Below are 26,792 nucleotides of genomic sequence, written 5' to 3'. Positions count from 1 at the left end.
TTCCTGACCCCCTGACCGCTGTTACCACCTACTCCAAACCTGGTCTACTCCCACTCCCTGGCCTCCAGCAACAAAGGGCCTCCGATCCTTTGCGTTGTCCTTAGAGATTCTCAGGACCTTCCTGATCTTGCCTCCCTACTCAGATTATTTGTAAACAAGAGTCGCTTTAACTCCGAGACCCTGCAGTATCTGAACTCCAGCTGCACAGGACCTATGTGTGTGCAACTCGAAGATTATAACCAAGTCTATGACAGCGTCCAAGCCTACGCCTCAGGAGCTGTGAGGATCTGGATTGGGACCAGCAATACTATGTATGCATTTTACAACGTGATACCCCAGGTGGGTTTGCCAGGCCCCAGCCCTGATAAGTCTCTCAACCATTCAGGGAGTTGGTCAGTCAGAAATAATGCAGTGAGTTCCCTTCTAGGCCTTCCTGGGAAGAGAAGGAAGAAGAAAAATCAGTTGTCTGTCCACAGAGAACTCAGAGATTGTCAAAGAGGCTAGAGAGAGTACATGTGTACTCAGCTTGGTAGAGCAGAGGCTTTGAGAATGCCAAGCCTGAGACAGTCGTGGCTTTGCCCCAACTGGTTGTGCAATGACCTTGGACAACTGAATTATCCAAGCTGGACCTCTCTTCCCTCACCTGTAAATGGATAAGAGTCCCAACCTCAGAGGAGTGGCTCTGAGGTGCTATAGAGGAAGTAACGCATGTAAAACACAGTGCCTGGAGCACAGTAGGCGCTCAATAAGTGATAGATGTTAGGATATGATGGGCAGGAAACTCACTGTCAGAACAGCCCATCAACTAGTGGGGGCCAGGCTCTGATCTGTCCCAGAGCACCAGTGGGATCCAGAGGCAGGGAGTGATAGAAGGACAGAAAGGAGGGAATGTTAAGGTGGCCATGGAAGACTAGAAAAGACCTGAGTAGCCAGAAAGCACACAAGGAAAAGTCATTGCCACCATAGGATGGGCAAGTCTCCCTTCAGTAGGGATTTCTTGTCGATCCATTTCAAACACACTGTCCCTTGGAAAAGGTTCTCAGACATCTTCTCTGCCCATGACAGGGTAAAGTCATAACAGAAACCTACTCCCCAGTGATGGTAACCAAGGCGGTGAAAAACAGCAAGGAGCAGACCCTCCTCAAGGACAGCCACGTAAGTCCATGGGAAGGCAGACCAGCCTTTTCAGAGCTCCCAATCTTAGGGGTTAAAAGGGGACCCTGCAGGGGGAGCCTGAAGAAGCCCCTTCAATGAAACGGAAGTGGACACAGAATTCCTAGGTATAAGCCAGTGCTTTACTCCCTTACTCCTGGCATGGTACAGTGGTTTAGAACACAGGCCCTGGAGTTAGGGTATCAGAGTTCAAACTCCAGCTCACCTCCTAGCTGGGTGACCTTGGGCAAGTGGCTTCACTTCTCTGTACCTCAGTTACCGCATTTGTAAAATGAGGATTAAAATAGCAATCTACAGCCAAAACTGGTTTGGCTCAGAGGTAGAGCATCAGTCTGCGGACTGAAAGGTCCCAGGTTCGATTCCGGTCAAGGGCATGCACGTTGGTTGCAGGCACATCCCCAGTAGGGGGTGTGCAAGAGGCAGCTGGTCGATGTTTCTCTCTCATCGACATTTCTATCTCTCTCTCTTCCTCTCTGTAAAAAAATCAACAAAATATATATTTTCAAAAATAGCAATCTACAGCATAGGGTTGTTTTGAAGATTAAATAAATATATAATATATTAGAGGCCTGGTGCATGAAATTCATCCACGAGTAGGGTCCCTAGGCCTGGCTGGCAATCAGGGCTGATTTGGTTCCCTGCCTCCCCACCTCCTACATCCCTCACCACCTGTGCATTGGCACTGTGAGGTTCCCCCTGCCTCCTCCTTCCCTCACTCCCTCAGTGCCCTGCTGGTCACCCACCATGTTCTTTGTCACCCCCTGGTGGTCAGCGCACGTCATAGTGAGCGATCAAACTTGTTTTCCTGGTCAAAAGCCTGAGGGGACACTTTGCATATTAGCCTTTTATATATATAGATACTATACTATCTATGATACACTAGAGGCCCTCGTGCGTGGGGGGTCCCCTCAGCCCAGCCTGCACCCTCTCCAATCTGGGACCCCTAGGGGGATGTCTGATGACTACTGGTCATTGGACATCCCTCTCACAATCTGGGACCACTGGCTCTTAACTGCTCACCTGCCTGCCTGCCTGATTGCCCATAATTGCCCCCCCCCCAGCTTGGTTTCCCCTTACTGGCCCCCCTCACTGGCCTGATCACTGTTTACTGACACCCCTGCCTGCCTGGTCACCTCCAATTGCCCCCCTCCCCCAGCCTGGTCACCCCTCGCTGCCCCCTCTGCTGGCCTGGTTGCCCCACGCAGCCTGCTGCTCAGTCGTTTGGTTGCCCTTCACTAAACCCCCTGATAACCTGGTTGCCCCACACAGTCTGTTGCTCATTCCTTTGGCCACTCCTCACTAACACCCCTGCCGGCCTAGTTGCCCCACACAGCCTGTTCTGTCTATCCATTCGATTACAATGGTCACTTAATGTGTACATAAAACACATATGTTACAATGTCAATAAGTCATCTCTTGATATCCACAGGAGATTGGTTCCAGGACCCCCGCAGATACCAAAATCTGCAGACTCAAGTCCCTTATGTAAAATGTTCTAGTATTTGTATACAACCTACACACATCCTCCCATATACTTTATTTATTTATTTATTTATCCTCACCCGAGGATAATTTTCCATTGATTTTTAGAGAGAGTGGAAGAAAGGGAAAAGACAGAGGGAAATATCAATGTAAATGAAATACATGGATTGGTTGCCTCCTGCACCCCCCCTTAACCAGGGCAAAGACTAAGGCGCGGGAGAAGTCTGAAACAGAGGTATGTGCTCTTAACTGGAATGAACCCAGGACCCTTTGGTCTGCAGGCCGACACTCTATCCATTGAGCCAAACCAAATAGGGCTCCTTCCATACACTTTAAATCATCTCTAGATTACTCATAATACCTAATGCAATGCAAATGTGGTATAAATAGAGAGTGGAGCAAAAGTAGATTTACAGTTGTGAGTACATGAAATACAGTTTATTCTTGTATTATTTATTAATGTATTATTTTGCATATGAAGATCTGTAAACCGACTTTTATTCCACCTTGTAGTTGTTATACTGTATTGTTTAGGGATCGACTTTCTGAAAACTTTTTCATGGTTAGTTGAATCCGTGAATACAGAGCCTGTGACTACAGAGGGCTGGCTATACCAGTTAAATATTAATAAATAATTAATATATGTTTAAATTTTTCCATTATATTATATAATCCTGTATAATAAAGAGGTAATATGCAAATTGACCCTCACACCCTCGCATCACAAGATGGCTGCCCCCACGTAATCACAAAATTGCTGCCACAAGATGGCTGTCCCCACATTGTCACAAGATGACCAGCAGGGGAGGTCTTTTGGGGGCAACCAGGCCTGCCAGGGAGGGCAGTTGGGGGTGATCAGGCCAGCAGGGGAGCAGTGAGGTATCAAATCAGGCCAGCAGGGGAGCGGTTAGGGGGTGATCAGGCTGGCAGGCAGAGTGGTTTGAGGAATAAGGCAGCCAGGCAGGCAAATGGTTAGGAGCCAGCAGTACCGGTTTGTGAGAAGGATGTCTGACTGCCAGTTTCAGGCCTAAACTGGCAATTGGACATCCCCCAAGGAGTCCCAGATTGGAGAGGGTGCAGGTTGGGCTGAGGGACTACCCCCCTCCCCAGTGCATGAATTTCATGTGCTGGGCCTCTAGTCAATATATAATATACTAGCCTTTTATATTATATATTGGTGCATGAAATTCATGCATGGGGGAGGGGGGGAGATGTCCCTCAGCCCAGCCTGAAACCTCTCTAATCTTGGACACCTTGTGGGATCAGGCCTAAACCAGCAGTTGGACATCGCTCTCACAATCTGGGCCTGCTGGCTCCTAACCACTCACCTGCCTGCCTGACTGATCACCCCTAACCATTCTGTCTGCTGGCCTGCTCAACCCCAACTGCCCTTTCTCCTGGCCTGATCACCCCTAACTGCCTCTGCCTCGGCCCTGCCACCATGGCTTTGTCTGGAAGGGCTTCTGGAAGGTCTCCTGGAAGGTCTTCTGGTCTAATTACCATATTACCCTTTTATTAGTATAGATAATTACATATTATATAAATGTATATACATATATTTAAATACATATAATGTGTATATAGATATAAATATGTAATTATACAAATATGTGATAATCAGATGAATTATATAAATTTGTAATCTATCTAATAAAAGAGTAATATGAAAATTGACCATCACTCCAACTTACAAGATGGCTGCCCCCATATGGACACAAGATGGCTGCCACAAGATGGCCAGCAGGGGAGGGCAGCTGGGAGAGACCAGGCCTTCAAGGGAGGGCAGTTGGGGGAGATCAAGCCTGCAGGGGAGGGCAGTTAGGGGTGACCAGGCCAGCAGAGGAGGGAAGTTGGGGGGACCCAGGCCTGCAGAGGAGGGCAGTTAGGGGCAATCAGGCTGGCAGGGGAGCAGTTTGGCATCAATCAGGCTGGCAGGGGAGTGGTTAGGGAGTGATCAGGTTGGCAGGCAGAAGCAGTTAGGGGCAATCAGGAAGGTAGGCAGGCGAGCATTTGGGAGCCAGAGGTCCTGGATTGTGAGAGGGGTCCCGTATTGGAGAGGGTGCAGGGTGGGCTGAGGGACACTACCATCCCCTCGTGCACGAATTTTGTGCACCAGGCCTCTAGTTAGATATAATTATATACATGTAATTATTATATTAAATGATATATGTCTTGCTTTGAGCACATTCCAAGTGTTAAATAAGTGTTTGCTGTAATTATTTTCTCACCCTGGCAAGAGGATGACTCACTCTTTTGGATATTCCCAATAAAATAAGGATAAAGCACCTCATTTAAAAAAACGTTTTCTTATGGAAAATCTTAAACATGTGTGAAAATTGAGAAAATGGCATAATGATTTCCATACAGCATCTCTGAGCTTCAACTGTCATCAATTTTGACCAATTCCACTTTTGTCTGCAAACCTTTATTCATCTCCTCCACTCCCTACCCTCTGCTGCTGGGTGACCTTAAAGCAAATTCCAGATATTATATCCTTTCTTCTGTCAACACGTCAGTAAATACCTCTAAAGGATAAGGACTCTTCAAAACATCACTACTCTGTGATCACATACATAAACACTAACAAGAATCCCTTCATATTATCAAACTAGTAGCCCTGCACACGAATCTGTGCTCCATTAGCTCTCTGTGGGGCCTGGCTGCTCTGTGCCTGCTGCCCAGAGTCTCTCTGAGGCCCAGAGGCCTATTGTGGCTGGGGGTGGAACGCTCCCCAGCTTGGCCAGAGGCCCATCTGCAGCCGGGCACGGAACACCTGCTTGGTCACCGGGGCAACGACGCAAGCATCCCACGCCACTCCCTCCCCCCCACACACACACACCTTCCCTGGCCACTTTGTGTCCGCTGCCCAGAGACCCTCCATGGCCAGGATGAAACACCTGCATGATGATGAGGCAAGCATTCTGCCAGGCCGCTCATACTGCTCACTCGCAGCAGCCCTCCTCCCCCGCAGGACTGGGGGACACTGGCAGGGCTGAGGACTGGGTGCCACAATATTGTGGCTATGGGAGCCATCATCTTTGTGACAGAGTGATGGTTAATTTGCTTATTAACCTTTTATTAGATAGGATAGCTGGTGAAACCTTCATGTTCTTAAAGTTCAGTTCCCAGACCAGCTACCTGGTCCCATCATCCCAGAGCCTTGATTGAGATTGTTCCTCAGCCGGTTTCTCTGCTTGCCCTGTTCCAGGTGCAGGATGCCGTGTCGTTGATCCGCTACTTAGTCTGGCTGGAGAAGAATGTGCCCAAAGGCACAGTGGACGAGTTCTCCGGGGCAGAGCTGCTGGATAAACTCCGAAGGTGAAGGGCCACGGCTCTCCTTTTTGGCTGACTATCTTTTAATGTGGCAGTGGGGGAGGGAGGGGGACTTGGTCTCCATACTTTGGGGGGAGGAAGTCCCTCCTTGTATTTGGGGGCCTCTCTGGAACTAGGAGTGATCATTCTTGGGTGGTCCTGGAGCTGGGCAGGGAGTGTTGAATGACATTCTCCAGCCCCAGCTGACAGTAGAACAACTTCAAGGGCCACAACCCAATATCATCCCCTAGTGTCTGCTTCAGGCATAGCCCATTCTCCCTGGGGATAGCTGGTTCAGGTCTATTGGCCCCTGGACCACTTGAGAATATTAAGGTGAAGATGGAAGTTTCCTGAGAGTACCAGGTCATAGGCAGGCTGTAGGTTTCAGGTGAAGGATGCTGTTCCTGGGCTAGGGAAGTTTTTAAATATAAGGAAATAGGTTTCTTCACTCTTGCTTTACCATGAACATACTGTGGGCCATACAGGCCTTGGTTTCCCCATCTGTAAAATGGAGGTGGAGGAGGAAAAAATACTGTGTACAGTCCCTCCTTCTCTGACCTTGAATGCTCTATAAGTGGCAGGTCAGGACTTGGGAAGATAGAACCAAGAGGTGGGACTGGGAGAGTCTGGCTGAGGTAGAGGCAGCTGTAACCTTCATTTGCCTTTGTTAGCTATCTTGGGCCCATTCATGGACCATTCCTGCTTTGTACTTTACAGCGAAGAAAAGTTTTCTGCTGGACCCAGTTTCCAAACCATCTCTGCTAGTGGTCTGAATGCTGCCCTGGCTCACTACAGGTACTTCAGGAAAAAGAAATTTCTAGGGATCCCAGTGTATGAGCAGGGGGAGTGGGGGTAGAGGAAGCAATGCTCTGGGACCTGAGTCCATATTTAAACTTTGAGGCATTTAGTACCGTGGGGGCTGGGGTCAGGGCTAGTGGGTAGGTTGGGGCAGAATGTCTCCTTAGAGTTAAAAGGCCTGAGCAATTTTCCCCCAAGAGGCTGTGACTTTGTGAGTACTGATGGCTAAGGCATCTGAAAGGGAAGCAGGGCTAATGCAGGATGCTTTTCCTTGGTGTTTTGTGAGTTATTTATGTTAGTTAATTCTTAAAGCTCCCAAGCACATGGAGAGAAAGGTCCATTTATTCAGCCTGAACCAACTAAGGTGGGCCCAAGATGTAGGCTGGCCAAATGTTTAACTCCATAGGACACAAACACCTGTAGGCCTGCCTGATGAAATTGTGGGGGTGGAGGGGGTCAAGCTGACCAGATGCCTCAGCCTGGCATGGGCACAAGGCTAGGTCAGACATCCTCCAAGGGCCAGCCTAGCTTATCCCAGAATTCCCTCCATGGCATCTCCCAAGTCCTCATCTGCCTTGGCCTAGGTAGGAATTCCTGGGCCCTACCAAACCTTGCTCTCCAGCCCAATCCTTGAGTACCTGCACCTTGGGCGCCTCAGGGCCCGCTGCTCTAGGAGGCAGCAGGAAGTTAGAGAAAAAGTCCAGGCCCAGCTCCCTCCCCGCTTTACCCCTTGGCTTTTGCAACTCCCTTGGCCCCTGCAGACTAGTTTCTCCTTATGTAAAAGGTGATGACTACAGTGGGTGCGCTCTGCGGTTCTCCCAGCCCCCACATTCTGGGCTCTTTCCTTCTCTCCTCCTTGGAGATCAGGGCCTTGCTTATGAAGTACAGGATAAACAGATACATGCTGAGGACATTAGTGGCAGAAGCTAAAGACTTTCCTAGGGCCCTTTGGGAGATAATGACTTCACCAAAGGAGTCAACCTGGAAGCCCAGCCCCCAGGGCTGAGGGAATTCCTCTGCTTTCACAGAGGACCCCCACCCCACCCAACACAGGGATAGGCTGCTCCTTTTTTCAGCATCTCTCCTCTTCTCAGCCCATCAAAGGAGGTACACCGCAAGCTGACTTCAGATGAGATGTACCTGGTGGATTCTGGGGGACAATACTGGTATGTAGCCCCCCACTACGCTCTGGCCTAGCTGTTTCAGCCCAGACATCCTGGGTGACCAATAGCTGGCCAAAGCTTTCCCATCCTGGTCATGGATTCTTCATCTGAGAAAGGAGAGGCCTGCATTGAATGAGCCTTCTCATTTTTACACTGTGGAGGAAGGGGGGCACAAGGCAGGCGGTGTGTGTGTGTGTGTGTGTGTGTGTGTGTGTGTGTGTGTGTTTCTGCACAGTGGGAAACTTACAGAGGCCAAAACAGTAAGGTTGCCCATGCAGCACCTCAGTGAGAATAAGGATGATTCCTCTGGCTCAAATAAAATGTTTTTAAACCCACATATTATTACACAGTCTGAACAGGCATGGTTAGCAGCCCTGCCTTGCTGCACAAACAGTGTACCCATACTCTTACCCACTCATGCACACATCACCAGGCCATGCATCCTCCTCAGCCCCCTCCCCTCCCACCTGCATGGGTGAGGTGACCATGTCAGGTTGGGAGTAGGGGCAGAATCCAAAAGCAACAGGCCCACAAGAGAAGCAACCTCAGGGGACACCCAGAGCATGGGTATATGTCGGTGTGTGCTCCTCTGAGTGCATGCACAACCACATGTAGAGCACTGTCCTATGTTTGTTTGCTTTTTAAAGGTTTTTTTCATTGCCTTTTAGAGAGAGGGGTAGGGAGAGGGAGAGAGAGAAACATTGATGCGAGAGTTAAATGATGCAAGAACAAAACATTGATCCTGCACCACCACCACCACCCCCCACCCCCCGCCAATGGGGATGGAGCCCACAACCTGGGCATGTGTGATCATGTAAGAATCAAACGAGCAACCTTTCGGTGCATGGGACAACCCCAATCAACTGAGCCACACTGGCAAGGTTGTGGGCTCAATTTCCAGTGGGGACCACGCAAGAGGCAGCAGATCAATGTTTTGCTGTAACATGTTTCTATGTAAGAGGTTGCTGTAGCCCCTGCATCATGGCTTCACAATCTGTGTGTCTACCTGTGTGCTCTCATGAAAATTAGTACAGAACCATGAAGTGAATGGTGTTCCTTTGGATGTGTTACCCTTACACAGTGCACACCCTGAACACCCGGATATGCCAGCCATGCAGAACAGGCTAACCCAATTCCTTCTAAATATGTAACCAATCATTCACACAGGAGCTGAGCTGAGAGGAGCTGGAAGAGTTTCCCTTCTCATCTAGGAATCAAGTGGACTGGGGGAAAAGTGTTTCTGGGACTGATGGAGGAGTAGCTTTGAACAGTTTGTCATCCTCTATCATGTAGAAATGGTGGATGTGCTAATGACAAAGGCATTTCGCATGCTCTGAGTGCAGCCCTGGGAGCCAGAAGAGCAGGCACTCAGCCCAGCAGCCTTTCCTAGTGACCACTGTGGCTCTTTGTGTACTGGGCACAGCCAGTGTGCAAAGGGGAAGTGGATTTGTGGGGCGTTGCTGGTTTGGGGCATGCTCAGAGCAGGGTGAGGCCAGGGAAATGGTCATTCACCTCACTTCTCTCCTTCTGAAGAAGTCTGCCACACCCTGTGATCGGCTCCCAAGGAGGAGTCCCCAGGGCCCTGGGGCCATTTCTCCCTCCCCCGCTCCCGGGATGGCCACAAGGGCCATCCTAGGAGAACAGCTGCAGCTGGTGGTTTGGAGTCAGCCTTTTGGCTTCTGGCTTCAGCTCACTGGGACTCTGAGCAGATTCCTGGACCAGATCCATGTTTACAGTAGAGCAACTGTGTGGAGAGTGAATGCTTGATTCAGGGCTGGCTTCACTAAGGCTCAGAGAGGGACAGGGTATCTCAGCCTTAAACGCCTCATCTGTGAAATGGAGAGAATGAAACCTGCTCTATCTTCCTTCCAAGGGAGCTGCCACAAGTGTTCACTGGGTAGTAAATAACTATCTGGATGTGTGCGTGTTATGATGTCTCTGGATCTGTTTCCCAGTCTGTAAAAATGGGACAATCCCCTCCCACCTTTCACAAAGCCTGGAAGAAGTGTTGCTTTTATTTTTGTTTTAAGTGTATTTTTATTGATTGCAAAGAGAAAGGGAGAGGAAGAGGGAGGGAAAGAGAGATAGAAACATTGATCAGCTGCCTCCTGCATGTCCCCCACTAGGGATAGAGCCCGCAACCTGGGCACGTGCCCTGACTGGGAATCAAATCCGACCTCTTGGTTCATAGTCAACACTCAACCACTGAGCTATGCTGGCCAGGCCTGAAAGAAGCCTTGCTTTTAGAGTGAGCCAAGTTTAAAAACTGCCAGAATGGGGAGCTGTTTGTGAAAAATTAGGATTGCCCAACAATATAGTAATTTGATCTTGATAGCTTTGCAGCTCCTTCACCCGTAAATGCTAACGATGGGCATTTGCAACTCCCACCCCACCCCTGTCCCAGCTCTGCCACTCAAACCCTCCTTGAGAGCACACTGGAAGCACACAGGCACGATCCCTACCCTCAGATGTTCAGCAGAGCTGGACATGTTGATTTTCCTTCTACACAGGGGCGGAACCACAGACATCACTAGAACAGTCCACTGGGGCACCCCATCTGCTTTCCAAAAGGTAAGCATTAGACCTATATTCCTCTACCCATCCTCACTCTGGGGCCACCCAAGAGATCACTCTACTAAGAGCCCCTTCATTTTACCAAATCTGAGGCCCAGAGAGGTTAACTAGTTTGCCCACGTCCACACAGCAAGTTAGTACCACAAAACCCAGTGTTCCCGAGTTCTTCCCCAGAGATGTTTCAGGCCACCAAAAGAACTTCATCATCTGTGTGGCTGCCTGTGTGCTCTCATTGGAAGTAGTCCAAAACCATTATGTGAATGGCATTCATTTATATGTGCCCAAGCTTATCATCTCATTTCAGGAAAGCAATGAACAAATACTTACTTGGTGCTGTCTGTGTGCCTAGCTCTGTGCTCAGCAGGAAGGAGCAAGAAAGGCATTCCAGGAGGAAAGTCTCAGAGGTGGAAAGGAGCTGGGGCTTTTCAGGAAGCAGTGAGGGCTGGTCTGCTTGGTACAGAGGCTGGGACCTCATCTATGTTCACTAGGGGGCCTCTGGTGAGGGAAGGTGGGGAGCAGGAGACTGCATTCATGCATTCAGCAAGCAGACTGTGGTTCAGGCATTGCGCTGGAAACAGCGAAAATGTCAGCACTGGTTAGGCCTCAAGGAGCTCACAGTTTAGTGGGTTGAATCTGCTGCCCTAGCTCTCCTGCCTGAGATGAAATACGTGTGTGTGTGTGTGTGTGTGTGTGTGTGTGTGTGTGTGTGTGTTGAAGGGGACTCAACACATTGCTACAGAGCCTGACCAGAATAAGAGGCTGCTGTCAGCCCAATTTCCTTCCTATTTTTTATTTTTTAACATATTTTTATTGATTTCAGAGAGGAAGGGAGAGAGAGAGATAGAAACATCAATGATGAGAGAGAACCATTGATCGGCTGCCTCCTGCATGTCCCCTACTGAGGATCAAGCCCTCAATCTGGGCATGTGCCCTTGATTGGAATCAAACCCGAGACCCTTCAGCCCACAGGCCAATGCTCTATCCACTGAGCCAAATTGGCTAGGACCACTTTCCTTTCTTTTTCCACAAGGTAACAGCCTTGACCAAACGAGGATGACCTGACACATTAACAGACCCCAACCCAAATTTAAAAACCTTAAAAAAACTAAAGGATGATCATGATAATGGTAATAAGGATGCTGACCTCAATTTGAGCATTTACTCTGTTGGGAGTACCTTACGTTCATGAAGTCTCGCTACTCCTCCCAGTAACATTATGAGCTAATACTGTGGTTATCCCATTATAAACCAGGAAAGTGAGACCAGTGAGGTTAAAGGTGCCTTATTAAGGTTCAGAGTGGCCAAGTCAGGATCCCAACCCAGGGAGTTTGCCTCCCAAGCCCCTGCTGTCACTGTCTTAGCTCACCATCCATCTACAAGCATCCCATGCACCAAGCTTTGGGCAGGTCCCCCTCAGCCACCTCTGGGCATATTCTAGAACCTGGATGATCACACATGAACATTCACCTCCCTCCCAACACCCCCCCCCCCACTCACACTCACGCACACAGAAACAGGTCTGGGCCCACACACCTGCATATACACAGGCCAAACAGCTAGAAACTCTCAGGCTCCATTTCTTGTGTTTCACCTATTTCTCCCTCTTCCCCCTCCCATCCTCTATCAGGAGGCATATACCCGTGTGTTGATAGGAAATATCGATCTGTCCAGACTCATCTTTCCTGCTGGTACATCAGGTAGGTTTCAGAGACCAGGCTGGACCCAGAGTCTTAGACACTGATTTCACTAGACTCAGACCACCACCCTGGCGAAGTTACTGGGGGGAAGGGATTATATCATCACCTATACGTTGTATGGATAAGAAAACCCAGCCTAGAGAGAGAAAGCGATTTGCCCAAGGTTACACAGAGAGTCACTAGGAGAGCCAGGCTTTGAACCCAGGTCTCCTGCCTCTTAATCTAAGCTTAGGTTGGGGAGGTGAGTGTGGGCTGCAGGAGTCATGGGAGGATTCCTGGAGGAAGTAGGTGTCTTGACAGATGTTGAGAAATTGTAATAAAGTCATCAGTCCAGATAATGTGTACGGTGTAAGGTGTGCTGGAGATAGTACAGGCTTACCTGCCTCTCAGCGACCCCTCTCCACAGGCAGCATCCTGGTAGTTGGCTCTGAAACAAGAGAGCAAGAAAGCAGCAAGGTGAATAGTTTGGGGTCCAGCAGACTGACTTGGGGCCATCTCTCTTGCAGGACCAATGTTGGAAGCCTTTGCCCGCAAAGCCTTGTGGGATGTTGGACTCAATTATGGTCACGGGACAGGTCATGGCATTGGCAACTTCCTGTGTGTGCACGAGTGTAGGTATCTCCTCAACACTCCCTCAGGGTTCTCCTTCTTCTGAACATTGTAGATCCGTTCACAGTTATGGAAATAACCAAGACCCTCAGAGATGCGGTGACCATCCAAGTTTACCCACCTAGTGGAAAGTGATGCTCTGTGGGTTAAGTGAGAAATGCTGGCAGCTTGGCCACTCCTGCTGCTTGCCTGGCATTTGGGAGGGCCCCAGAGAGAGGAGTAGCAATACCTAGTAGCTGACTGGCAGAGACCCTGCAGAAATAAAAGCTAGAGTCAATCTGGTCTGTAAGGTAGACAATGATAAGGTAGTCAATGATATAGCAAATGCTGCTAGAGGTGCCCAGTTACCTACTGTTCCAGAGAGCCTGCTAATTTCCAAGCTGGTGAATACAAGAGCACTAAAACTTTACCTCTATCTCCCTTTCCAGGGCCAGTGGGATTCCATTCCAGCGGTCTTACTATGGGCAAGGGCATGTTCACTTCCATTGGTATGACTCTTGGGTTCCTTCACCCCTCACCCTGCACCCCAAGACTAGCCCAGGACTGCAGTCTAGGGAGCATGGCAGGCACAGGCACACCTGGGTTCAACTGCTGCTCTCCCTCTACTCCCCACTCAGTCCCAAATGGATTGCTCCACCCTAACCACAGGCCTCTTCAGCCCCTACCCTCATTTTGCTTTTGGGAGTTGGTTCCCAGCTGTACATCCAACTATAGTCTCCAATCAATTATTGGTGTAAAAAGCAGTTGAACACAGGGAGATAGAAGTACCTTCAGGATCCAAGTGGACCCTAAAGTCTTCCCCACTGGGCTACAAGGGAAGGTAGAGGGAGCTGAGGCCCAGCAGGTTACCTCGGGGTAGCCAATGTAAATCTAACAAGCGGTGGGTCTGCCCTGGTCACCAGGCAAGGGCAGCCAGGCAGCCATACTCTGTAACCACTCCTCAGTTGGTACAGGGAATCTGAGTTCAGGTTCTCCCCCTGCATCTCTGTGTCTCCCAGAACCTGGTTACTATCAGGATGGTGAATTTGGGATCCGCCTTGAAGATGTGGCCCTCGTGGTAGAAGCAAAGACCAAGGTAAAGTGCCACTGAGATGGGCTGGAAGTTTAAACAGCATGGCAGTGACTTTGGGCTGTGTGTGTGTGTGAGGATTTACAGAAGGTCACAGGAAAAGGGCATCTCAATGTGTGGACATGGATTTATATGGAGTCCTCCTTAGCTCCAGAAAAATTCCATAAATCAGAGTTTCTCAAACCTATTTGCGTATTAGAATATTAGAACCATCTAGAGAACTCTTTTAAAAAAAAAAATGTGAATGCCCAGGTACCAATCTAGACCAAATGAGTCAGTATTCCTGCCCTAAATCATTGGTTCTTAATGTACATAATGATCACCAGGGGAGCTTCTGAGAAGTAACAATTTTGTATAATAGCAACCAACAAGATAAACTATCTAGGTACAAACTTTTAAAAACTTAATGGAAAAAATCTCTACTCAGGAATATAAAAAAAGATTTAAGTCAATGGTGCTCTCCGGGAAGAAGCCTCAATGTATTGAAGATGACATTTCTACCTAAATTAATCTATAAATTCAAGCCAATCTCAATTTCAGCAGTACTAACTGAATGCCCTTGTAACTTCACAACATGGTAGTAAAGTTTATTTGTAAAAATGAGCATTTAAAATACAGCTATGACCCTGGCTGGTGTGGCACAGTTGATTGGATCATCATACCATACACTGAAAGGTTAAGGGTTCGATTCCTGGTCAGGGCACATACCCAGGTTGTAGGTTCAATCTCCAGTCAGGGTGCCTAAGGGAGGCAACCAATCAATGTGTCTTTATCACATTGATGTCTCTTTCTCTTTGTCTCTCCCCCTCCTTTCCACTTCTTTAAAAATCAACGGGAAAAATATCCTTGGGTGAGGATTAACAAAACAAAACAAAATAAGACAAAAATGCCTATACTTTTTCCCCCCTGTTCTTTTTATCTCAACATTCTCTCTACCAAATATATACCTTCTGGATATAGTCACAAAAGGTCACCAAGGTGTTTATATACAATAATGTTGATTGTAGTATCAATGGTCATAGTTTGAGTAGAAACATCTATCACTGGTTAAATAAATCGTGATCCACATACTATGGATCCTCATGCAACCCTTAAAAAGAATGAGCTGCATCTCCCTGGGCTAATATGAATTGCTGTCCTAGGTTTACTATTGAGGTGGGGTGCAGAAGAGAATGTGCAGAATAGTGTATGATAGGGTCCATTTTGCATAAATTAAAAAATATAGACATATATACTGTGTATGTCTAAAATGTTTTCAGGAAGGAAAGCAGGCAGGGAGGAGACTTTCAAATGTTGGGTATCTTTTTGTAGTTAGAATTTTCTAAGCATATACATGCAAGAGCTCTATGAGAGATGGGAATTATTTGCTATTTTTTCTTCATACTTATCTCTATAGATTCATCAATAGATATGTAGATAAATATATGGAAATAGACAGATAGACATAAAATTCTAATACTTATCTTTAAATTATTTAATTGTATGTTCCCAGCCCCACCCTAGAGTTTCTCACTCCAGTGTCTGGGGGGAATGGGTCACAGAATCTACACATTTAACAAGCTCCCAAGATGCTGTATGGATGCACAAAGTTTGAGAAATACAGACCTAAGTCTAAATTCACGAATTAGGAGGAAACCACCAAAGGTGGGGTGCTAAGTGGTAGAAAGGGGGATAACCAAGGGAATTGTGGGAGACTCAAGCCTCCTCTGAGTCTTGGGTTTGATAAGGGTCAGTTCCTTGTGCCCATAGCTTCTGGGTGGAGTGTTCCAGCCTCCCTTCAGCCTAGCTCCTCCTCCTCACTTACTTCCTGCTTTTCCACCTTCTCCGTGGCCTTTCAGTACCCAGGGACCTATCTGACCTTTGAAGTGGTGACATTGGTACCCTATGACCGGAATCTCATTGATGTCAGACTGCTGTCTCCAGAGCAGGTAAGTGCCCTTCAGCACTGTCAACCCTTCAAACCCCGAACCAGTTCCTGCCTTCTCCACCCTGGGCCTCTCTCGCCTCTGTTCCCCCTGCCCCAAGACCCTATGCCCCTTCCATTCCACTGGGAAGGTTCACACTGTTGGCATCTGTAGGCACACATTGTTGTATGCCTTCCTGGCTCACCAGAGACCCCAGGGGTTCTAGAGCGCTCCAGTAAGACCAGGTAGTAACTTCCTGGGGAGTCTGAGACTAGGTCTCTGAACTCTGCCATCTCAAGTCCTAGAACTAAAATCAATCCCTCCCTGACTCTGGTAAAATGGGATAAAACCTGCCCTACTTACTGTCATTGCCAGGCCTGAAATCCACTCCCCCCAACACACACCCCAAGAAAGTCACTATGACATTAAACAGCCACTGTGTCAAACTGCCTCTGAAAAGCTCTGGAGAATGCCTGAGCCTGATGATGGCTGAGGAATTAGGAGTGAAGGACCAGAGATTGGGTACTAAGTGCATAAATCCTCTATGGGCATCTACGAGTACTTGGGCCAAGGTGGGCAGCTGGATTACCACAGCAGGGAACTAGATGGCACCAAGATCTTAGCTCTTGGCAGCTCACCCTAAGGAATACCTCATCCCTCTTACCCTTTGCAGATCCAATATCTGAATCGCTACTACCAGACCATCCGAGAGAAGGTGGGCCCAGAACTGCAGCAGCGCAAACTATTGGAGGAATTCGAGTGGTTGCAGAAGCACACAGAGCCCTTGTCTGGGAGAGCTCCGCGCACCACCTTCTTGGCCTCTCTGTTGGCAGCCTCCACTCTTGCCATCCTCGGTTGGAGTGTCTAGAGGCCCAGAACACCCCTGCTAACCCTGTCACTCAGTTCCCTTAATCCTATACCACCCAGGCCCTAAGAGCTCCTGCTGGCCCATTGCCCAGAAACCTTTGTCCTCAGCTTCCTTCTCAGAACCCAGCCACTCAGGGCTTCTTGGTCCCAGGCAGGCCCCCTTCTAGGTTTATACACCTCATCTTTGGCTCCAAACACCAGGATAGGTGAGCCAGCTAGTTCCTTTCCTTCAGTGAGCCTAACCTATAACCAGAGCCTATTGCTGCTGTGCTTCAAAGGCCAATATAGGCCAGTGCCTTACCCTCAGGGGCCCCATGGCCCTGGGAGAGCCCCACCCTAAAACCACCAGAGCTGTTCCCTTACACTGGCTCCTAACTCCTTGGGCTTCCCATGCCCTTGAGGTTGCTTCTATTCACCCTCAGCTGTGCCTGGCCCTACAGTGACCTCCTGGCTGCTACCCATAGGCTGAAGGAACAAGGGCCGCTTCCAGGCTTCCTGCTATGCCTATAAAGGGAGAGAAAGGATGGTTGAGTCCTCTGATGCCATACAGCAAGACCAGCCAGGGAAGGGGCCTGCACAACAGCCCTCCACCCAACGTGTGAGCCCATCGCTCCCAAACCCTGGGTGGGTTCCATGCCAAGTGACAGGATAGGGGTTTAACCCATAGTAATTTGGCTATGGGGTAGGAGGGAATGTGGAAAGTGCTCTGGAATATGGCCCTACCCAAAGTTGGGAAAAGCCTGAACAGTGATGCTGAATCACTCTCTCAGGTTTCCTGACTTAACTTTCCAAAGTACAGACACAGTGACAATACTATTAAATCCTTCAGCATCCTTGGATGACCATTACCATGTGAGGCCAGTGTCTGGTTTCCCCATTTTACAGATAGGAGAACTGAGTTCCAGACAGAATGGGATCTGCCCAAGATACACAGTGTTTGTTTGGGACATGGTGGGACCAGAATGGGCCACCAGTCCAACTCTTTTGACCCTCGGCACCATGGAGAATCCCTTATCTTACCTCCCAGCCCTCTCTGGCTCTCTGAGCCACTGTTGTTGGGGGGTGGGGAAGGGTAGTTTTCTCTGGCCAGCCCAGCCGTTAACCACCTGGGCTCACATCCTGCTAGATATTTAAAACAACCTGGCAACGAAGCCTGCATTTAGGTTTTGCATTGTGTCTGCTGTGTTGCTGGGGACTTCTATTACCTGTGGCTTTTGTGGTAGGGGAGGCGGGGTGGGGTGAGGATGTGAGGCTCCCAGAAGCTCGCTTGGGGAGCACATGTGCTTGAGAACGTGCCTGAGAGCATGCGTGCAGTGTTCCTGTATTCCCATGCATGCCACGCCCAGCCAACTACTTCCTGAGCTAAATAAAGGTCTTGGAGCCTTATGGAGGGGGCAGAGGTGAGCTTCACACTGGGGATTTGTCAAATGTGGTGCAGGAAAGTTGGGGCCACTACCTTTGCTCAGAGGAGCAGAGTCTGGGAGAAGAGAGAGCCAAGCCTTTGAAGGAGAGTGCTGGGCAAAGGCACCAGGCAGAGTCCCCCAGCTTGGGACCATCAGGCCTAGTTTGCCTGTGACAGTTATCGCCAGCGATACTTACATTCAAGGACCACAGCCCTGAACCAGCGTCACTGAGGCCTCTAGCACCCAACAGTGGGCCTCTGTTGGCTGAGTCATTTGCTCCTTCACATGCTCACACCACAAAGACAACTACTAATAATAAAATTACAAGTTTCACCAACACCGTCGTCATCAGCACTCTCTATGGAGTGTTTACGTACCAGGATCTGTGCTTTACATGCATTCTTAAAAAAAATTTTTTTTTTATTTTACTGTGGTAAAAACACTAAATGTGAGATCTACCTTCATAATAAGTATTTAAGGGTACACTATTGCATTTTGTCACTTAATTCCCATGACCTATGAGGAGGTTCTTTTATTGTCCCCATTTTACAAGAGAGGCTCATAGAGATTAACCAACTCACTCAAGGTCACTCATCCAGGAAATGAAAAAAAAAAAAAAAAAAAACGGGATTCAAACCAGTCAGATGACTCTAGAACTCTCAGAAAAGGGTGGGGAGTATGGCTTACACCATTTCACAGATGAGAAAACAGGCTCAACTAGGATCAAAAAGCTGGTGAACTGGGACTCCGACCCAACCAGTGTTCCTCACACCGCTTCCCCAGTGCCTACCCACCCAGGCCTTTACCTTTGGCCCATGACCCCTGCTCCTGGGGTTCTGGCAGGCTCCGGGCAGCAGGAGGGTCCTGGGTGTCTAACCAAGACCCACTAGCAGGCCTTTCAGTGCAAGGTGGCTTACACAGTCCCCTTTTCCTCTCTTCAGTGCAAGACCTGGGGTTCCACCTCACCTCCTCTCTGTTACTTAACTACCCCCTCCAACTCACAGTCTTGGGGTTGGGAAGCCCCACCCCAGAAGCATAGCTGCAGAGGGGGCTGCTTCCACCCTAAACCCTCCCTTCCAGTGTCCCTCCAGGCTCACTTACCATCCTGCTTTAAGGCTTGCACTCTGGATCAGGCAGGGAAACATTCAGATCCACACAGCAAGGCTAACATAAACACAGGCACTTGCCGAAACCGGTTTGGCTCAGTGGATAGAGCGTCGGCTTGGGGACTGAAAGGTCCCGGGTTCGATTCTGGTCAAGGGCATGTACCTTGGTTGCGGGCATATCCCCAGTAGGGGGTGTGCAAGAGGCAGCTGATTGATGACTTTCTCTCATATGTTTCTAACTCTCTATCTCTCTCCCTCTCTGTACAAAATCAATAATATATATATATATATATATATATATATATATATATATATATATATATATATATATATAAAAATAAACACAGGCACTTGACACATCCATCCTTAGGAAATAAAGATAAATAAATGACCTTTTGCCCTGCCAGCATGGCTCAGTGGTTGAGTATCTACCTATGAACCAGGGTTTGATTCCCAGTCAGGGCACATGCCTGGATTGCCAGCTCCATCCCCAGTGTGGGGTGTGTAGGAAGCAGCCAACCAATGATTCTCTCTCATCACTGATCTCTCTCTCCCTCCCTCTCTCTCTCTCTCTCTCTCTCTCTCTCTCTCTCTCTCTCTCTCTTTCTCTCTCTTCCCCTCTATCCCTCTCTGAAATCAATAAAAAAAAAATTTTACATAAATAAATGTCTTTTGGGCTTTGGTCCTTTGTCTTTATGCTGGAGGATGGGCTTACCAAACCCCTCGTTGCCCCTGATTGCCACTGTGGAGCAGGCCATGTGGAAAAGCCCCTTTTCCTAAGAGTTAGGATTCTTTTCCCAAGAGCTGGGCACGCTAGGTGACCTTGAGCAAGTCTCTTAATCTTTCTGGTCTTCAGCTATCCCTCCTGTAAACAACTTGTAACACCTGCCTCAGGAGGTTACAGTGAGAAGCCCATAAAATCTGGATGTGACAGGACCCTATAAGCCAGAAAGCGATGATAATGCTATTATTTGCCCAGTATGACTTCAACTCTTGCCTCACCATTGGTGCTAGGTACGGAAAAGGTTTGGGACCCAAATTTTATGTATGTATGTATGTATGTATGTATTTGTTAATCCTCACCCAAGGATTGTTTTTTATATTTTTAGAGAAAGTGGAAAGGAGGAAGGGAGGAAGGGAGGGAGGGAGGGAGGGAGGGAGGGAGGGAGAGAGAGAGAGAGAGAGAGAGAGAGAGAGAGAGAGAGAGAGAGAGACATTGATATGAGAGATACATCAACTGGCTACCTGACCGCTCATGCCAGAGATGGAACCTGCCCTTGACCGGGAATCAAGCACATGACCCTTTGGTGCTCAGGTCAACACTCTATCCACTGTGCTCATGGGTCAGAGCTGGGACCTAAATTAAAAATTAGACAGGCTTTTGAGCAATTATCTAATTTGTGTTGTTACAGCTCTGCTCCTTAGAGCCTGGGCTTCCTCAGAAATGTCACCAGGGCTGCCACAGAAAGAGCTCCAGCCAAAGGCAGCCCATATACGGTTCCTATCATATTGTATTGGAAGTAGTCGTCAGGCCAGCTTCATGGGACATCCCCCTGTGCAGTGGCACTTGATGTAATGCTCTGCTGCCACCATCTTGAAGTTTTTAATAATTTTTTAACAAGGGGCCCCGCATTTTTGTTTTGTACCAGGCTCCACAAACTCGATAGCCAGTCCTGACTAGCAGCTCTATGACCAAGCAAACAAACAAACAAAAAGTGGGTTCAATCTCTTCACTGTACAAATGGGCAATTGTCAACAGCAGCTCAGAAATAGAATGGGACTTGCTCAAGGTCACACTACCCATTCGGGCCAAAGCTAAGAATAACCCCCAGTGTTGTGACTCAGCTTTGTGCTGCCTCCTTCCTCACTTTCGGTGGATGCTTGTCCCTTCTTTACTACCTCTGATGAGAAAATTAGGACCCAAGGAGAGCTGTGTGAGGTCACATATCTGTGACAACAGTGGTTATGATGGCATTGAGATACATTTCTTGATGCTTTAAATCCTTTTTGGAATAGGAAAGTGCATGGGTAAGAAGATAGATGATAGATAGATAGATAGATAGATAGATAGATAGATAGATAGATGTACAGATTTTGAATGGTTCATTTTAAAAATAGCCCGGCTGGCATGGCTCAGTGTTGTTGTTTTTTTGTTTGTTTGTTTTTTTAATATATTTTATTGATTTTTCACAGAGAGGAAGAGAGAGGGATAGAGAGCTAGAAACATCGACGAGAGAGAATCATCAATCAGCTGCCTCCTGCACACCCCCCACTGGGGATGTGCCCACAACCAATGTATATGCCCTTGACCGGAATCGAACCCAGGACCTTTCAGTCCGCAAGCCACTGAGCCAAACCAGTTTCGGCATGGCTCAGTGTTTGCACATTGACCTATGAACAGGAAGGTCATGATTCTATTCCCAGTCAGGACACATGCCCAGGTCACAGGCTCAATCTCCAGTATGGGGCATGCAGGAGGCAGCAGATCGATGATTCTCTCTCATCATTGATGTTTTTATCTCTTCCTCCCCATTCCTCTCTCTCTAAAAAAATCTAAAAAAAACATATTAACAAAAATAAAATAAAAATTAACTGAGTCAGTCTTCACTCACTTGCCAGCCAGCTGGATCCAGATCTTCATGGACTGGGACTGTGCAAGGGCGGAGGGGGTGGGGGACTGGCTAATCTTCACCCAGCTAAACCAAGACAGCAGTGCATTTTATCAACTCACTGACTGGTCACTTCCTCAAATCAGTGGTTGGGCACTCTTGGTGCCAATATATATATATATATATATATATATATATATATATATATATATATATATATATATATATGTATATATGAAAGATTTAATAACAACTGTTTCCTCCCTGTTTATCCATTCCGGCCCTCCAAGGCTGTCTCAGCTGGGAGTGGGCGTGGCTCCCCAACCCCGCCCAGCCAGCCAACCCTTGCTCTGAGGCCACCCATCTTTTCACTTCCTTGTTTCTTTGTGAAACAGGAACTGAGCAAGTAGAGTAAAATGGGTAGTTGAGAAAGCCCCAGTGGTCCATGGCGAGGCCCTAAAGCTGAAAAGCTCATTTCCTTTCCTGCAGTCCCACGTAAGTAGTTCTTAGTCCTCTTACTTGTTACACCTCCTGTGAATAGCTTGGCCTGAGGGACCCTGCCTTTGACAAGGTTATGAACCACAAAATCATGGAGCAGTGATTCAGATGGGCCCCAGCTGGGATATAGAAGCAAGTGCCAAGGCAGGAGAAGAAACACTGGGTTGAGTCTGGAGTAAACTGATATAGAGTCACCAAGCACTTTCCATGAGTTGGGAACTGGGCTGAGAGTGCTCTCTATACAGGTTATCTGGGTAACTCTGGTTACTAACACACACACACACACACACACACACACACACACACACACACACCGTTCCCCCTCCCCAAGCAAGGCTCACATGATCACTGTTAATGTCTTCACTAGAACTCATTGCCCGAGATCATATAGCCAATATGTGATGTACTAAGATTTGAATGGCGTTCTACCTGACTCCATTTCTGGTAGGTCTTCTCCTGCTCCTTCTCTTTGTTAGAGCCTTATACAAGTGTTCCATAGAAACTGCTCAGCAGCCTTTGTCACTCTAACCTTGGGATAGAGGCCTAGACAGAGAGCCCAATCCCTCCCAGTCTCCCATATAAAGGGCCTCCAGTGAGTTTTCCTCTGTGCCCTAAAACCCATCCTCCTCTTCTGATAGTAACCGCCACAGCTGCCTGCAGGTGTTTTCTTGTTTTTAAACCAAGAACTTATTCAGAGATGACTGTCTCTCCCTCCCATCAGCCCCTGCTACCAGGGGCTCCCCAGTGTCCCCAGAGCTGCAAGTTCTGTGTGTACTGTTTGTGTGCATGAGAAATGGACCTTTCTTACCCAGCTCTCCTCTACCCTCCTTCTCCCATCTCACTTTTGCTCTTCTCGACTTTCCTGCCTAAGATTATCACCATGAAATCTGCTAACACGTTGGGCTACCAAGTGGACTTCACCTTGGAAATGTCCAGGTGTTTTCAAGGAACTATGTGGTTTCTGAGCATTTCTAGAGTAGGGAAGATTACTATTTACTAGGGTCAGGTGATATCATTTTTGAAAAATGTTTTTATTGATTTTTAGAGACAGAGGAAGGGAGAGGGAGAGAAAGAAAGGAATATCAATGATGAGAGAGAATCATGGATTGGCTGCCTCCTGCATGCCCCCTACTAGGGGATCAAGCCTGCAACCCTGGCATGTGCCCTGACTGGGAATCGAACCAGTGACCTCTTGGTTCTTGGATCGACACTCAAACACTGACCCACACCCAGCCAGGCAGGTGGCACTATTTTAATATTGAAAATGTCTTCTTTGGAAAGAATACAGGCTTCCATTTATCTGTTCCCATAATTCCTGGCCACCCAGAACACATCCCCTACACATCAGCTGTTTGAAGTCAACTTGCTTTTCTACTCAATCCTCTAGGCCAAATACTACTGGTGTTAAGTACTCCCCAGGTTGACAAAGGCTCCCCTATAGGTCACCCCACTAAATCAGCCCTAATCTATCCAGCTATTTTGCATATGATATGATTTCCAGATGCCCACCCCATCCTCTGGACCTACTTCAATGTGGCCCTGTGGCACCTAGTCTGGTACTTGACCAATGTGTCAATTCTCTCACCTCACCTCTTTTTTGTGTAACTTTGCATTAGAAACACTTGAGATTAGCTGTTGGTAGCATGGGCTGTAGACCAAGACCAATCCTATGTTTAAACTCTGCTTCCACCACTTCCTAACTGTGTCTTGCATAGTTTGCTGAGTCCCTCTGAGCCTCAGTGTCCCCCTGGAAAATGGGGCAAACAATGGTGCCTACCTTATAGGGTTGTAGTAGAGTTCACTGTGTGTGTGTGTGTGTGTGTGTGTGTGTGTGTGTGTTTGTGAGAGAGAGAGAGAGAGAGGGAGAGAGAGGGAGAGAGAGGTGAGAATAAGGATAATTTGAGGCCCTGACCGGTGTATTCAGTGGTTAGAGCATCAGCCTGCACACTGGAGGATCATGAGTTCGATTTCCGACCAAGGGTACATACCTGGGTTGCAGGATCTATCCCCACCCCCAGTCAGGGTGCCTGTGGGAAGCAACCAATTGATGTGTCTCACATCAGTTTCTCTCTCTCCTCTCTCTCTCTCCTCCTCAGTTCCTTCCACTCTCTAAAATAAAATAAAAATCACTGGAAAAATCTTCAGGTGAGGATTTTTTTAAAAAAAAATAATCATTTGGGAAATTTTCCCAAATATACGTACCCTGGCTATCCAAACTCTTACTCTCTCAAATCAGCACTGTACCCATAACCTTCTGCTAAATTGGGATCTCTTAGGGGATGCAGGTGGGGTCCTGCTCTATATGAATGTAGCCTATAAAGACCCTGTGTCTCTGGCAACTCTGTGTCCCCCTTGAGGGTTCAGATGGCTCTCTCTATCAGTGGACCATCCCTCAACACACACACACACACACACACACACACACACACACACACACTACAATACTGGTGCTAAATTAAGGTTTTCTTGCCCCACATTTATACTGGTCACATCTTTGCAATAATAATAATCCCAATTTAAACTACAGTCAGCCCTCTATCCATGAATGCTTGGATATGGAGGGCTCACTAAGGGATTTGAGCATCCTTGGATTTTGGGATTTGCGAAGGGCCCTGGAACCAATTCCTCCCCCTCCCCATACTGAGGGATGACTGCTTAGCTCAGGGGGTTCTGTCAGGATTAATGTAGTGCTTGGCAAAGAACAAGTGCTGAGCAAATGTATCTTGCTGCCCCACCTAGGATCAAACTCCCAGGTGCAAAGGACCTTGACAGCTGTTTCTATCACATCTCCTCAAGGTGCCTTAGCACAGCCTCTGTCCAGAGCTAGGTCTGCCAGTCCATTATCAAGTTGGAGTTGGCCTTGTTCAGTAAACTACTGACGCATATTACTTCTTTAGCTGAGGGCTCTGTGTACCTAGTATGCAACTTATCAAATGCAAACGTGTTGCCCAGAAGGAAAACCCGTTTTAAAAGTGTTTAAGACCCATTGGCCAGCTGGGGCTTAACCTAATGGGACTCAGGCCAGAGCAATCTGCTGGAAGAGCCCTGGACTCCCAGAAGTGGGTCTTTGGGCCAGTAGAGACAGATCTAAAAAGGCAATGGAGGGCTGTACTGAAACCACTGAAGGCTGGCCCTGACTGATTTGGCTCAGTGGATAGAGCGTTAGTCTGCAGACTGAAGGGTCCCAGTTCAATTCCAGTCAAGGGCATATGGGAGGTGCAAGAGGCAGCCAATCAATGATTCTTTCTCATCATTGATGTTTCTATCTCTCTCCTTCTCCCTTCCTCTCTGAAGTCAATAAAGATATATAAAACAAACAAACAAAAACACTGAAGGCTGAACTTCTCTCTGTGCTCTTCTCCGAGGTCCTCTCACACACCCGCCCCCGGCTGCCTTTTCCCAGGCGGCCTGGTTAGGTGGCTGCCTTTGAAGACTGCGGTTAGAGTGTGAGCTCAGCAAGCTGCCTGGGCTGAGCAAACAGGAAGTGGGCACATCCTGTGCGCGGGCCAGGGACACGGAAGGTTCTGCGAGCTAGTGGCTCCCTGCCTGGCCACTCCTGGCTCCCAGCTCCCCCCACTCCCCCACCCCTGTCTCCCCCACACACACACACCCCGCAGGCCTTGCAGCCGCAGCCCTCACCCAGCATCTCATGAGGCTGTGCTCTGGGTCCCGATAGCACCACCCCCAGGCACCAGAGGCCCAATGGGTCCCCTACATCATTGTCAGGGCTTCTTCCCATGCGGTACAACCTCAGCAGTTTATGAGCTGAGCCTGGCAGACAGGCCCAGGCAGACAGTGAGGGGCTTTCAGGATGGAAAACGCAGGCCCGCAGGGAGCAAGTCTATCTTTTCATGTATCTGCAGGCTGAGCCAATAAAGTGTGGTTTCAGTTTGGAGAGGACTTAGTCTTTTCTGAGTTCACCCCAACTTATAGATGGTCGGAGGGCATGGGGCAGGCTAGAGGGTAGGAGGGAGGAAGTCACGAGAACATCTTGGGAAAAATGGAGGGCCAGCTAGGGATTTCACAAGTGCTACAGTGCAGAGCTTTAAAAAGATGTACACTGAGTGGCCAGATTATTATGATCTCTAAGCTCATAATAATCTGGCTATTCAGTGTATATCCTACATAATAAAAGGCTAATATGCAAATTGTCCCCCCCGACCAGGAGTTCGACCAGAGGCAGACTGGCCAACCGCCCATGTCCCCTCCCTGTGGCCAGGCTGGCCAGACCCCACCCATGCATGAATTTCATGCACCGGGCCAGCTAGTATATACGTTAGAGGCCCGGTGCATGAAATTTGTGCATGGGCAGGGGAGGGTCCCCTCAGCCCAGCCTGCACCATCTCCAACCCAGGAGCCCTCAGGGGATGTCTGACTGCTGATTTAGGCCCAATCCTTCTCACAATCCTAGACTACTGGCTCCTAACCACTCACCTGCCTGCTAGCCTGATCGCCCCTCACTGCCCCCCCTGCCCACCTGGTCGACCCTAACTGCCCCCCTGCTAGCCTGATCACCACTAACTCTGCC

At 48.4% G+C, this 26,792-nt stretch overlaps 1 protein-coding gene across 1 annotated transcript in view; it reads left to right on the top strand.

The window, feature by feature from the left end:
- Window positions 1-18,651, top strand: part of XPNPEP2 (X-prolyl aminopeptidase 2) — a 32,126-nt gene extending 13,475 nt beyond the window's left edge. The window contains exons 10-21 of the mRNA XM_084870657.1: window positions 144-339; window positions 1,066-1,155; window positions 5,864-5,973; window positions 6,685-6,762; window positions 7,860-7,931; window positions 10,439-10,499; window positions 12,130-12,199; window positions 12,706-12,810; window positions 13,237-13,296; window positions 13,807-13,883; window positions 15,716-15,805; window positions 16,455-18,651. Coding sequence (XP_084726783.1) covers window positions 144-339; window positions 1,066-1,155; window positions 5,864-5,973; window positions 6,685-6,762; window positions 7,860-7,931; window positions 10,439-10,499; window positions 12,130-12,199; window positions 12,706-12,810; window positions 13,237-13,296; window positions 13,807-13,883; window positions 15,716-15,805; window positions 16,455-16,649 — 1,204 coding nt within the window. The 3' untranslated portion in view covers window positions 16,650-18,651. The remainder of the gene's footprint in view (window positions 1-143; window positions 340-1,065; window positions 1,156-5,863; window positions 5,974-6,684; window positions 6,763-7,859; window positions 7,932-10,438; window positions 10,500-12,129; window positions 12,200-12,705; window positions 12,811-13,236; window positions 13,297-13,806; window positions 13,884-15,715; window positions 15,806-16,454) is intronic.
- The last annotated feature ends 8,141 nt before the right edge of the window (window positions 18,652-26,792 follow it).

The sequence above is a fragment of the Pipistrellus hanaki genome, assembly GCF_964339955.1.
Source record: "Pipistrellus hanaki genome assembly, chromosome: X".
Lineage (NCBI taxonomy): Eukaryota > Metazoa > Chordata > Mammalia > Chiroptera > Vespertilionidae > Pipistrellus > Pipistrellus hanaki.
Note: the sequence above shows the minus strand (reverse complement) of the source record. Positions and strands in the feature narration are given on the sequence as shown.